Source organism: Urocitellus parryii, chromosome 2 (assembly GCF_045843805.1).
Source record: "Urocitellus parryii isolate mUroPar1 chromosome 2, mUroPar1.hap1, whole genome shotgun sequence".
Lineage (NCBI taxonomy): Eukaryota > Metazoa > Chordata > Mammalia > Rodentia > Sciuridae > Urocitellus > Urocitellus parryii.
Genome location: NC_135532.1, coordinates 91,958,475 through 91,973,307, shown reverse-complemented (window position 1 = coordinate 91,973,307; position 14,833 = coordinate 91,958,475). Strand labels below are relative to the sequence as shown.

General features: G+C 37.6%; 1 protein-coding gene and 1 non-coding gene across 4 annotated transcripts in view; both read left to right on the top strand.

Moving 5' to 3' along the window:
• Qrich1 (glutamine rich 1) overlaps positions 1–14,833 on the top strand; it is a 47,684-nt gene that overhangs the window by 5,128 nt on the left and 27,723 nt on the right. For all 3 annotated transcript variants that reach the window (XM_026383857.2, XM_026383855.2, XM_026383856.2), the window contains one exon: positions 8,184–8,513. In XM_026383857.2, coding sequence (XP_026239642.1) covers positions 8,205–8,513 — 309 coding nt within the window. In that variant the 5' untranslated portion in view covers positions 8,184–8,204. The remainder of the gene's footprint in view (positions 1–8,183; positions 8,514–14,833) is intronic.
• LOC113179449 (U6 spliceosomal RNA) lies at positions 1,094–1,199 on the top strand. The gene has a single exon (XR_003300351.1). It is a non-coding gene; the product is annotated as a U6 spliceosomal RNA (small nuclear RNA).

The following is a 14,833-nucleotide window of genomic DNA, read 5'->3' as shown; positions in this document are numbered from 1 at the left end:
AGTTTTTGGTGCTAGATGGTTTTGTTTGTTTTCAGATATTGAGGGAAAATTATATTGCCATCTACAAGAATTGTCTTCATATCTGTTACTGTTATTGCAGTCTGATCACTGTGTAGAAAAGGATGACTTTAGTTACTTTTTTGACTTAATACAACTTGTGAAGAGAACAGAGTATTTAACAGGAAGTAACTTAAATCCTGTTATTCTATCAGCTGGGCATAACTACTGTTAATATTCTGATATATTTTGACAGTTTTTTTTTTCTAATGTATGATTAAACAATACTGGGATATAGTAATAAAACTGTGTTGACTGCTTTTTTACACATGTGTCTCAGTGTCATTAAGTATTTGAAAATCCCAAAACGTTCTGGGCAAGAAATTCCATGACCCCATGTTAATATGCTTTTTTTTTTTTAATATTTATTTTTTAGTTGGACACAATACCTTTATTTTATTTATTTATTTTTATGTGGTGCTGAGGATTGAACCCAGGGCCTCGGACATGCTAGGCGGGGGTACTACTGCTGAGCCACAACCCCAGTCCAATAAGCCCTTTTTTTTTTTTTTTTAAAGCTAATCAGATGGTAGAAAGGTCAGTGGAATCACACACAAAAAAGAAGCAGTTCTTATTCATGTGAATTAGTTATATAATAACATTGATGTTTCAATTTGTCAGGCAAAGAGATTTCAATAATTCAATAAGTGGCACAGAGAGGGAAAGTAGAAATACTGGGGAATAGGCAAAGGAATTTCAATAATTCAATAAGTGGTACTGAGAGGGAAAGTAGAAATACTGGGGAATATTATTGATCAAATTATATTGTTATATTGTTTATTGTTTGCATGTGCGAATATGGAATAACAAATCCCACTATTATGTATAACTATAATGCACCAATTTAAGAAATGTGAAAAAATAAGTGGTACAGAGACAAATTATTAGGTCACATCATGCAAAATTAACTTCTAAATGGACCAGAATATTTTAATAAAACATGTTGTGAGGGACTAGAGATGCAGCTCAGACGTAGAACACAGGCTTAACATGTATAAGGCCCTGGTTTGATTCCCAGTACTACCAAAGAAAAAAAGTGCTTGCTTTGGCAGCACATAAATTAAAATTGGAATAGTACAGAGAAGATTAGCATGGCCCCAAGCAAGGATGACACATAAATTCATGAAGTATTCCATATTACAAAAAGTATGCTGAAAACAAATATTATAGATAAAATGATAATCTGATCTTATGGGTAGAGAGGGCTTTTTTTCTTTTTTTGGAGAAGACTTTTATTTTTTGGGGGGTGGTATTGGGGATTGAACTCAGGGGGACTCAACCACTGAGCCACATCCCCAGCCTTATTTTGTATTTTATTTTAGAGACAGGTCTTAACAGTTGCTTAGCACCTCAGCCATTGTTGATGCTGGCTTTGAACTCACAATCCTCCTGTCTCAGCCTCCCGAGCTTCTGGAATTACAAGTGTGCGCCACCACACCTGGCTGGCGAGGACTTTTGAATATGTTTCTGAAGCTTTAATTATTCTAAGCAGTATGTACTTGTCAGCATGTGTCAGGTCAAATGTTAACTTGATGAGGTTTTATTTTTATTATTGGGATGGGTAAGTCTGGTGGATACTTCAAGAGGGCAAATTGAAAGGACAAGAAAGGAAACCAGAAACGATTTAGTCTGTAAAAATGAACAGATTTATTATGTTCCTTCAAATTTGTCTTTTCCATTAAAAATTCTTAAATTCTTCATTGAATCCATTATTTGTTAAAATCTCTTACTGTCTTCTGATTCAGTGATTCTCAAATAATTCTGTGGAATTTTACAGAAAATAGCATTTGAGAAGCAGAGACTTCTGCTTCAAGCCCCACCTACCATTGGAGCACAGCAGAGAGTTTTATACTCTGTGGTCTAAAACACTTTAAATACATGACCAGTGATTAACAAAACATGAAGCATTATAGAATTTTTAAAAAAGTGGTTTTAGTTGTTGAATGGACCTTTATATATTCATTTATATGTGGTACTGAAAATTGAACCCAATGCCTCCCACATGCTAGGCACTCTACTACTAAGCTACAACCTCAGCCCTATTATAGAATACATCAAACATTTCTAAGAATAGAGAAGAATATGATAAATACCTGTGTATTTGCATTTTCTAACAGTTATATAATTTTTTTTTTTTCTACTTAAACCTTATTGGGGGCTGGGGTTGTAGCTCAGTGCAGGAATGCTTGCCTGGCATGTGTGACGCAGTGGGTTTGATCCTGAGCACTATGTAAAAGTAAACGAATAAATAACGGTATTGTGTCCATCTACATCTAAAAAATATTTTGAAAGAAAAACCTTGTTGGTCTATTTATTTTTTATTTTTAAAATTTTTATTCTTATTTTTTGGGTGCTAGGGATTGAACTCAGGGGCACTCGAGTACTGAGCCACATCCCCAACCCTATTTTGTATTGTATTTAGAGATAAGGTCTCACTGAGTTGCTTAGCACCTCCCTTTTGCTGAAGCTGGCTTTCAACTTGTGATCCTCCTGCCTCAGCCTTCCGAGCCAAGATTACAGGCATGGACCACCATGCCCAGTGGTCTTTTTATTTTTTGATAAAAAAAAAAAAAAAAAAACTGTGTGTGTGTGTGTTGATGGACACAGTACTTTTATTTTTATTTAGTTTTATGTGGTATTGAGGATGGAACCTAGTGCTTCACACATGCTTCACAAGCGCTCTACCATTGTACTTTAATCCCAGCCACCACCACCATCCCCCCTTTTTGATACTGGGGATTGAACTCAGGGGCAGTCAACTACTGAATCACATCCCCTGCCCTATTTTGTATTTTATTTAGAGACAGGGTCTCACTGAGTTGCTTAGTGCCTTGCCATTGCTGAGGCTGGCTTTGAATTCAAAATCCTCCTGCCTCAGCCTTCTGAGCCACTGGGATTACAATAGACATGCACCACCGCACCCAGCTGCAACCCCAGCCCTTTTGATGAAAATTTTAAGGAATTACTTTCATTTTATTTTTGTGCTGGGGATCCAGCCCAGGGCTTCATATATGCTAGGCAAGTGCTTTACTATTGAGCTATACACACAGCCCTAAAGAATACATTTTGCTTCTTTATAAGCATCTATTTTTTGAAGCTTTTGCTCAGTTCTTTCTGAGAACTTAATATCCAATTTGTTTGCTCTTTTGCTCAGGGAATAAATTTATATTTGGATTAGACTTTCTTGTAGTAATTCTTTTGAATGTACTATTCTAGAAATCCTGATAGGAAGCATTTGTTTGGAGATGGCATGGGCCAAATGGTTTTTACTGTCTTGGAACGTTGGTTTAAAAAAATGCTCTAGGCTGGGGTTGTGGCTCAGCGGTAGAGCACTCACCTCGCATGTGTAAGGCCCTGGGTTCGATCCTCAGTACCACATAAAAATAAATAAATAAAATAAAGGTATTGTGTCCAAGTGCAACTAAATAAATATATATTTTTAAAAAATGCTCTAGTTTATTGTGGCATGAAATGCTCTTATTTAAAAGGTTTATTAAATAGAAACTATACTAAGCTAATTGCTTGTGAGAGAGCAAAGGGGTCTAGGGTATGGCTCGTGGTAAAGCATGTGCTTTGTCATGTACAAGGTGCCACATTTTAAAAATTAATAAATAGGAGTTGTAAAAATTAATAAATGGGGTTGTATGTAGCTCAGTGATCCAGTGCTTGCCTAGCATGTGAGGCACTGAGTTCAAATCATATAAATAAAATAAAATAAAAAATTTTTAAAAATTAATAAAGGAGAGGTGGTGGCTCATGCCTGTAATCCCAACAACTACAGAGGTTGAGGAAGGAGGATTGAAAGTTCCAGGCCAACATGCAAGATTGTCTCAAAAAAAAAAAGACTGGGGAATCTAGCTTAATGGTGAAGTGTCTCTGGGCTTCAATATCCTTATTATTATAAAACGAAAAAAAGAAAGTAAGGGCTAGGATTGTTGCTTAGTAGTAGAGTACTTGCCTAGCATGAATGAGGCACTGGGTTTGATCCCCGGCACCACATAAAAATAAACAAGTAAAGGTATTGTGTCCATCTACAACTAAAAAATTATTAAAAAAAGAAGTAATGTGGGCTGGGAATGTGGCTCAAGCGGTAGCGCGCTCGCCTGGCATGCGTGCGGCCCGGGTTCGATCCTCAGCAGCACATACCAACAAAGATGATGTGTCCGCCAATAACTAAAAAAAATAAATAAATATTAAAAAAAAAGAAGTAATGTGATTGGCAGAGGTTTATCATGAGAGTAGGATGATTTAAATGCCTTAAACTCTCCTGGACAATTGATAAATATTTAAGACTGGTAGATCAAAAACCAGAGGTCAAAGCATATTTTTAGCTGTTTTTACTTTACATTTTATGGCTTCACATCACTGCCCTCTCCAAAAAAATCTCAAAAATTAAGAAACAAAATAATAAAAAACTAGGTGGAATTCTAAATTGAATATTGAAAGAAGTTTGTATCTAGGAAGAAATGGTGGTAAAATTCTTCATACTTAATATCAGACCTGAGATGAAGCTTAATCTGTCCTACCTGAACTTCTGAAATTTGAGTGAGGGGAAATAAAACCTTTTAACCTAGAGACTGGCTTTACTGGGCAATTCTTTTTTAATTATTTTTTTTTCATTTTTTTGTATTTTTTTAGCTATACATGGGCTACAATATTTTTATTTTGTTTATTTATTTTTATGTGGTGCTGAGGATCAAACCCATGGTCTCACACTTGTGAGGTCAGTGCTCTGCTGCTGAGCCACAACCCCAGCCCCTACTGGGCAATTCTTAATATGAAAGTTTTCCAGCTCTGTAACTTTAAGTATTTCTTTGAATGGGTGTTTACTTGTATTATCTCCCAGATTGCTGACAAAAAAAGAATTTCTTGCATGACTGTCTTTGCTTTTTTAAAAATTGATTTGACGGCTAAGCCTAATGGAACACACCTGTAATTCCAGCTACTCTAAAATACTAGCAGCATAGGAGACTGATGCAGGAAGATCACAAGTTTGAGACCAGCCTTTGCAACTTAGGGATACCTATTTCAAAATAAAATAAATGACTGGGGATGTAGCTCAGTGACAGTGTGCTTGCCTCACATGGACAAGGCCTTAGGTTCAAAAGCAAACAGGACCAAAAACAACAACAACAACAACAACAACCCAACTTGAGATTGCTTGAATTTTCAAAATTGCCTGTACTAGAATCATAGCTACTGTGACAAAGCAATTTTTATTTTTTGGCAGTACTGGGGATTGAACCCAGAGCCTTACTCTTGCCAGGCAAGTGCTGTACCACATTCCTAGTTCAACTACATGTTGAAGAAAATAAATTTAGGAAATTTAAGTTCCAGTTGACCTTTGCTGGTTTGTTTTGTTTGTTTGTTTTGGTACTAACGATTGAACCCTGAACCCAGAGGCACTTTACCACAGAGCCACATCTCCAGCCCTTTTTTATTTATTATTTTGAGACAAAATCTCACTAAGTTTTTGAGACTGGCCTCAAACTTGTGATCATCTTGTCTTAGCCTCCTGAATCCCTGACATTACAGTCAGGCGTTTCTATGCCTGCAGCTGTTCTGTTCTTTTTTTTTTTTTTTAACTTTTATTTGAAGTTCTGGGATCCAAGTGCTCCACCACTAAGCAATATCACTAGCCCTGCTAATTTTCTTTTTCCCCCCAGTACTGAGGAATACTGAGCTACATCCCCAGCCCTTTTTATTTTGAAATAGGGTCTCACTGAATTGCCCAGGCTGTCCTGGAACTCCTAAGTGCTTTTCCTGAGTATCTGGGAAGTGTGTACCTGACCTAGCTGTTGTTTTATAATGAAGGTGAAAAACTGAAATGCACTGGCATTGTAGAGGACCCAGTAAAAGCTTCTCACATAACCTCTCCCTTGACCACTTTTGAGCAGTGGGGTATATATGATTATATACAGATCCCCTTGTGAATTGGGTCTTTATTGTAAGAGATACCTTAAGGAAATCCAGCCTTGAGGCTATTGAACAAAGGAAAACTTTAACACATTCCTTACTGATTTGTAGAGTGAGTACTTGTGGGTCACCCACAATGAGTAGCCTTCTCTGAATCTATTGGAAGGACAGTGTGCTTGGCCTTGAGTCTTTTTGTATGTGCTGTGGACATCATTGATAATGTTGTTTTGAAGTCTCATAGTAGATTTAATTTTCTATTTTGAAACAAGATAACTGAAAGCCCCTGCAGCAGGGAGAAAGGAAAGCTGGACTTAGGGAAGTGGTCAAAAAAGTAGTGGAAAAGTGGCAAATGAGTGTTGTTTCAGAAGAGAAGAGGCTATCAGCAAGGGTTTCACCTTACACCTCGGTGACATGTAGTAGTTGTTCTCTGCAGTCAATTGTGCTTGGGGTTTCCTGAGAAGTAGGGACCCTCCTAAGGGTAATGGTCTGGAAATTTTGATTTCAGATAGGTTAAGAAAAAAATATGTTCTTTATTTTTGGAGAAATATATTCATAATACATTGTATGCATAGTTAAGATTCATTGCTGATCTGTTCTGTTTGAAAGTACCCAAATATAAATTTATGTATTAATATATAGTATCACACAGAAATAATGCCAGCATCGGTAATTTAATAGCAGTAAATACATATTTCTTTGCATTCCCTCTTGAATCTGGATGTATAGTTTTTTCATATAAATATAGTAAAAAAAAAAATATATATATATATATATAGTATATTAACTATTTACTAGGGAAAAGTAGTATATGCCTTTTCCCTAGTGTTTATATATAACTAGATTGTATGATTTGTGGTTGTAAGTTATAGATGTTACAGGAAGAAGGAATTATAATTTTCCTGTTCCATATTGAATTCCAAGTGCAACAGGTTTAGAAGAAGGACCTTCCATGTGTGAGCTATTTAGAGATGACTAGAGCAGTCTTGTCTGCCAGTTAAAAACCAGTTTAAGAAAAGAGATGGTTTTCTACATACCTGAAATCTGTAACATAATGCAGAGCACCTGCATAGCAAAAAAGACTAATATTTGTAGCATGATTGCTTAAAGAAATAAATCACGTTTCCAGACATTTGAGATTGAATGTTCTTTTTGTCAAGAAGCTTCACTTGGTTTTTATTACTCTTTCATCCATTTCTGCTTTTGTTCTGGAGGTAGTATTGGTCAAAGGAGGGTGGTGCAAAGGTGGAAGCTGCAGGTCACTCAGTATTCTTAGTTTGCCTGATTGTTCCAAGGTAATTGAGTTACTGTCAATCTCTGCATATCAGTTCTTAAATAAATAAATACCTAATGAAAAATCTGCAGAATTGACTTTTGAATTTTAGTAGTGACCTAATTATTTCAAGTACTATTCAATTCTCTCCCCACAATTATTTTAATAAAATTAGTTAATACTTTCATAGTGTTGCTTGTTTGTCTCAGGTACTTTTCTAAGTGCTTCTTATATTTAATCCTCATGAACTCAGAGGTAAGTACTGTTTTATTCCTATTTTATAAACAAACTAAAATTCATTGATTTGTCTAGAGTTATACAGTTGAGATCAAGTTGAGATTTGAACTCAAGTATATTGATTTCAGAGTTCATCCTCTTAAGTCTTTCTACAAAAGAATGTAAGCAGTCTATGACAAAATGAGATTTTTTTGTGTGTTTCTGATGAGAGATGAAGAACATGTACCCCTGTCTCTTGGTTCTCTCCACAGCTAGGTGGCATACCTGTCTCTCCAGTGAAGGACATACTTGGGAACAGAAATAATATGTCATACGGAATCTCTGCTCCTATCTCTTTTCTTTTTGTCTGTTTGTACTCTCTGTGATGGTCAGAGAACAGTTTTTGCATGTGACATTTACTGTCCAGTGCTTGGCTCTGCAGAGAAGATGGGACTGGCCTAGTGCTGGATGGGGAATGTGTTTTCAGCCTGTTTCATTCAGTACTGTGAAGCATGCTTTTATTTTCTGTTTTCAGTGTGATACAGCTCGTTTAAGAAATGTTAAAAAGTGTTTTCAAACACAGTCCACTGTAAAAGTAAGGTGGTATAATAAAACTTTACTTTGGATTCCAGAATTTTCTACTCTGATACCAGGCTGATTGCTTCTATACACTTTAAGATATAAAAGTAATAGCATAATTTGACTTCTGCTCCTTTATTTTTAGGAACCCTAAGGACTCTGCAATATGAATAATTCTCTGGAGAACACCATCTCCTTTGAAGAGTATATTCGAGTGAAGGCACGGTCTGTCCCACAACACAGGATGAAGGAATTTCTGGACTCACTGGCCTCTAAGGGTCCAGAAGCCCTTCAGGAGTTCCAGCAGACAGCCACTACTACCATGGTGTACCAACAGGGTGGGAACTGCATTTACACAGACAGCACTGAAGTGGCTGGGTCTTTGCTTGAACTTGCTTGTCCAGTCACCACCAGTGTTCAGCCACAAACACAGCCAGAGCAGCAGATCCAGGTTCAGCAGCCACAGCAGGTTCAGGTAAAAGAGAAATGTACAGCATGTTAAATATACTATTTGCTGTTAAAACTTTTTTCTTTTTTTTTTGTACTGGGAGTGAAACTCAGGGGCACTCAACCACAGAGTTACATCTACAGCCCTTTTTGTATTTTATTTAGAGACAGGGTCTCATTGAATTGCTTAGCGCCTCACTTTTGCTGAGGCTGGCTTTGAACTTGCAACCCTCCTGCCTCAGCCTCTCGAGCTGCTGGGATTGCAGGCTAGAGCCTGCTATTGTTAAGGTTTTAATTAGTAGGAATATGTCTGTACAGAGGTCAAGAGATTATTTGGGGGGAATCTCTGAAACTTTTTATTTTTTGTTTTTTTGTACTGAGAATTTAACCCAGGGGCACATTACCTCTGAGCTACATCCTGGATGTTTTTTATTTTGAGACAGTATCTTTCTCAGTTTCTGAGGCTGGCCTTCAACTTATGATCCTCCTGCCTTAACCTTCCAAGTTACTGGGGTTATATGTATGTACCACTGTGCCCAACTTGACCAAAGGTTTTTTTAAAGTCATAGATGGACACAATACCTTTATTTATTTATTTTTATTTGGTGCTGAGGATCAAACCCAGAGCCTCATACATGCTAGGTAAGTGCTTTACCACTGAACCACAATCCCAGCCCTTGACCAAAGATTTTAAAGAATACATATACACATTCGTACAGTCATTCATCAGTGTCCATGGGAGATTGATTCTAGGATTCCTTGCAGATACCAAATTCTGGATTTTTAAGTCCCGTATATAAAATGGTTAAGATTATCTAGGATCAGTGGTGTTTGCATGTAATCCCAGCTATTTGGGAAGCCAAGGTAAGAGGATTTCAAGTTCAAGGCCATTTGGGAAATTTAATGATTTCCTATCTCAAATGTAAAAAAGCTGGGCATGATAGCCCATGCCTATAATCCAAGTGGCTCTGGAGGCTGAGGCGGGAGTATTGAGAGTTCAAAGTGAGCCTTAGCAACTTAGCAAGGCTCTAAGCAACTTAGTGAGACCCTGACTCTAAATAAAATAGAAAAAAAGGGCTGGGGATATCACTCAGTGGTTAAGCATCCCTGGGTTCAATCCTGGATACCAAAACAAACAAGCAAAAACATAGTCTGGAGAAGTACGTCAGTGGTAAAGTGCTAAATGATGTTTTGGCTGGGAGTGTGAGGCAAGGGGATCAGAAGTTGGCAGTTTAGTGAGACTCTCAGCAATTTAGCAAGATCCCCTCAAAATAAAAAAAATAAGAAGGTCTTGGGGTAAAAGTCAGGGGTAAAACACCCTGGGTTCCATCCCCAGTCCTAAAAAATAAGACTTTTTAGCCAAGCTTTCTTGAACAAATGGGTAGTTAAGTCTAGCTGACCATTTTTAATTTAGTCTTTCATTTTCTTTTTTTTTTTTTAAAGAGAGAGAGAGGAGAGAGAGAGAGAAAGAAAGAATTTTTAATATTTATTTTTTAGTTCTCGGTGGACACAACATCTTTGTTGGTATGTGGTGCTGAGGATCGAACCCGGGCCGCACACATGCCAGGCGAGCGGCACACATGCCAGGCGAGCGCGCTATTGCTTGAGCCACATCCCCAGCCCTAGTCTTTCATTTTCATAACATTTAAAATGCAAGCCAGATACGATGGTGCACATCTATAATCCCAGCAACTCGGGAAGCTGAGGCAGGAGGGTCACAAGTTCAAGATCATTATCAGCAATTTAGCAAGGCCCCAAGCAACTTAGTGAGACTCTTTCTCAAAATAAAAAATACAAAGGGTACAATTGTATTGTATTGTCCTTTATGGCCAGAAGAATGAGATAGATAATACATCTTGATTGGGGAGGATGTTTAGCAGATGGTTGAGTTTCAAAACCAGTTTGGGGGCTGGGGTTGTGGCTCAGGGGTAGAGCACTTGCCTAGCATGCACCTGGCTGCAATCCCCAGTACCTCAAAAAAAAAAAAAAACAGTTGATATCACCCTATTTTTTAATTTTGTTTTTTCCATTGTTATTGGGGATTGAACCTAGGGGTGCTGTATCACTGAGCTACATTCCCAACCCTTTTTTAATATTGAGATATAGTCTTTAAATTGCCCAGGCTGGCTTTGAACTTGGGATCCTCTGGGCTCAGCCTCCTTAGTTGCTAGGATTATAGATGTGAATCACCATGCCTGCCTTCACCCTGGTTTTTAGCATGTAGAATGTAGTGGTCCTTGAACAGTAATAGTAAAACCCCAAATAGTAATTGAGTTGGAGAGTGGAGTACTAAGGAATATTTGAAAAAAAAAAATTTTTTTTCCAGGGCTGGGGATATAGCTCAGTTGGTAGAGTGAGTGCTTTGCATGTACCAGGCCCTGGGTTCAATCCCCAGCACCACATACACTCACACACAAAAAATCCTACATTACTGGGGACTTAACCTAGGACCTCATGTGTCATAGGTAGTGCTTTACCACTGAGCTGTACTCCCAGCTAAGAACTCCCATTTAAGTGTGGATAATATTGGGGGAGTGCCAACTTCTTTGTTACTGTTAGGTCTTTCTGCGTTAAGTGAAGGAGTTTCACTTGAAACTTGTTTTTCAGAGCTTCTTAAAGCATCCAAAAGAAGTAAGTGTGCCAGAGGAAATACCTGATGATGAATGCCAAGGTTTGGTTTCCTTGGCACCCATAGAATTGCTTGTTTCTCCTCTGCCCTTCCACAGGGAAAGAACTGAGCATTCACATAAGGCTGGTTGGTCAGTCTAGCCTTGCTAGAGTTTGCTAAATGAAGAATACTTTGGAAAAAAGGCACTTCTCAGCACTTGGTCTTTTTGTTGCTGGAAGTGAAATTTGAAGGCTTTAGTGTGTTTTTCATTCCTTGTCATTGTCATCCCAGCATTATCCCTCTTCTTTTTTATTTTTAGACATGCAGTGTCACAGATCAGTTGGAATCTGTAGTATCCTCTGTGAATATCCCCTCCCCTGGGTAAATACATGAAGTTCAAACAGTGTGAGCATCTTTTTTTTTTTATATATATATATTTATTTTTTGGTTGTAGTTGGACACAATATCTTTTGTTTATTTATAAATAATCCCTTTATTTTATTTACTTATTTTTATGTGGAGCTGAGGATCAAACCCAGGGCCTCACATGTGCTAGGCAAGCACTCTACCACTGAGCCACAACCCCAGCCTCTCCATTCAGGTTTTTAGTTATGAGATGATCTGAAGGACCACTGTAACTCCTCCAAGTTTACTAAAAAAACCATTCACTAAAGAATAGAAGGTAATTCAAAGGATTTATGAGAAAGCCAGAGAATAGACATTGAAGGCTATCCAACCAGTAACTAGATCTGGGTCACATTGCTAGCCTGCTTTGGTAGAGATTTTCAGCCCCATTTTTGGGCACAGGTCTTCACACTACAGTCTTTGCTGGGACTTAGGTCATCCTGCTGCATTTTGCCACATCCTCCCACTTTCACCAGAAAATTCAGTCCTTGGTTCCTGCTGCCCATGTCCAGATTTCATGCTGTGTGTCTAATTTGGGAAGCCTTGGTCACATGCCTACACTTCAGCTGTGGGAGAGGTTGGGAAAGTGATTCTGGCACTTGCCTTGAGGCGGCAGTGTTCATAATATATGGTGTATTATGCAAACATAAGGTTTGCAGCCAAAAGTAGCACTTAAATCAGCTACTTACTTACTGGCACTTTTGGATCCTGATCATCACTTAGGATTAGTGGGCCATGTATTGCTCTTTTCTGGACCTTTATATTCTGTCTTTTACCACATTTAAATCTCTTCCCAACCATGGTTTTAAGTTCGTTTGATAAATAATCAAAAGTTTGATAAGTGTCTAATATTTTGGTAAAGACGACCTGCAGAAGAACATTATGTGAGCAGTAAAATCCTACCAAGATTTCTAAGGTTTTGCTGAATAATTGTTAAAAGTTATAGATGGGTTTGGAGTACAGGTGCTGTGATTCAGAATTTTGTGGCACATTGAGCACGATTCTCAGTGGTCCTTCCTCAGTGGGGCTCAAAACATGATATGAGCCGAGTGCTTTATTCCATATGTTTTAGTAGTCCCCCTTTTTTTAGTTGTAGATGGACACAATATCTTTATTTATTCATTTATTTTTATCTGGTGTTGAGGATCGAACTCAGTGCCTTACAGCCTTACATGTGTGAGGTAAGCCATCTACCACTGAGGCACAGCCCCCTGCTTTTTGTTTTGAAACATTGTGGATTGAACCCAGGGCCTCAATCAGGATAATAAAGCACTTATTCTAGTAATGAGCTATATTTCAACCAAGTGGCCTTTTGTAGGAGAAGAGGGGAGTGACATTAATTCTAAAACAACATTAACATTTATTATAATCATTTAATATGTAATTAATACAATACTATTAATGAGTTCTTTTATTGTACACGTCTTTCAAATGTGGTATGTGTTTTTCAGTTGGAGCATATTGTAATTTGACTAGTCACATTTTGAGTGATTGTTGGATACGTGTAATTACTGGATACTAGACCGGTGTAGCTTTAGGAAAATGTGGAAATAGAAATGTAATTTATTATCTTTCTTTTCTGTTGGTTCTTTTTCTTCTTCTTTTTTAGAAGGGGGTCTTGCTATGTTGCTTAAGCATCTGGGATTACAGTTGTGCACCACTGTGCATAGCCAGTAATTTTTTCAATTACTATTTAGGAGATGGAATTTGGAAATCCAAAATACTGACCCATCTTATTTTCCTTTAAATAAAATATTAGTTTAATACTTAAAATAGCCAGAACAAAACAAAATGATATTGGGGCTGGGAGTTATAGCTCAGTTATACAGTGTGTACTTACCATGATTAAGACCCTGGGTTCACTGCACAAAAATCAACTGAAAATGGCTCAAAGACCTAGAAATTAGACCAAAAACTATGCAACTCCTAGAATAAAACTCAGGGTCAACACACCAGCTTACAGTCATAAACACTGGCTTTCTCACTAGGACTCCTAGAGCTCAGGAGCTTCTGCACAGCCAAGGTAACAAGAATGTGAGGACTGAGGACGTAACTCAGTGGTAGAGCACTTGTCTACCAAGTGCAAGGCCCTGTGTTCAATCCCTAGTAACACAAAAAGAAAAAAAAAAAAAAGAAAAAAGGGGAAGAGAGAACATACAGAATGGGAGAAAAAATTTTCAAGCTACTCTTTTGAATTAAACAGACACTTCTCAAAAGAAGACAGTGTATTTTTTTTTTTAAAGAGAGAGTGAGAGAGGGGAGAGAGAGAGAAAGAAAGAATTTTTAATATTTATTTTTTAGTTCTCGGCGGACACAACATCTTTGTTGGTATGTGGTGCTGAGGATCGAACCCGGGCCGCACACATGCCAGGCGAGCGCGCTACCGCTTGAGCCACATCCCCAGCCCAAGACAGTGTATTTTTGATAAATGCCTCAGTGATGCTGATGATGTTGGCCTGGGAGCCACATACATACATATATATATAATTTATTTATTTATTTTTTAACCTGATTTGTTATGCATGATGGCAGAAAGCAATTCATTTCATATTATACATATAGAGCACACTTTTTCAAGACACTGATTGTACACAAAGTATTTTCACACCATTTGTGTCTCATACATGTACTTAGGGTAATGATGTCTAACTCATTCCACCATCATTTCTACCCCTTTGTCCCCTTCTTTATCCTCCCTCCCCTTTGCCCTATCTAAAGTTCCTCCATTCCTCCCATGCTTCGTCCCCCGCCCCCAGTCTCTATGTGTGTCAGCATCCTCATATCAAAGAAAAATTCGGCCTTTGGTTTTTTTGGAATTGACTTGCTTCACTTAGCATTATATTCTCTAACTTCATCCATATACCTGCAAATGCCATGATTTTATTCTCTTTTAATGCTGAGTAATGTTCCATTGTGTATATATACCAAAGTTTCCCTATCCATTCATCTACTGAAGGGCAGGGAACTATAATTTGATGTTGTAAAGAGATGTGACTTTACTCCATGGAAAAAAATAAGGAATAAAATATTTTTATAGCATCTTACTACTTTATTATTAAATATTATTCTCACATTCCTCTATAGGGAAGTGGACATTCCTTCCCTGTGTATATATTTGAGGAAACTGAAACTTAAAGGTTAGGCATATTACTCATGGACTTCAAAGCCAAGTCTGTGATCTCAGTATTGAACTCTTTACACAACTTGATGGCTTATCTTTTTTTTTTTAATTGAGAAATATCATTATTGTGATATAATTTACACATTGTAATTCATACAGTTTAGGGGCTGTAGTTATATAGCTCAGTGGAATAGTGCATGCTAGCATATGTAGG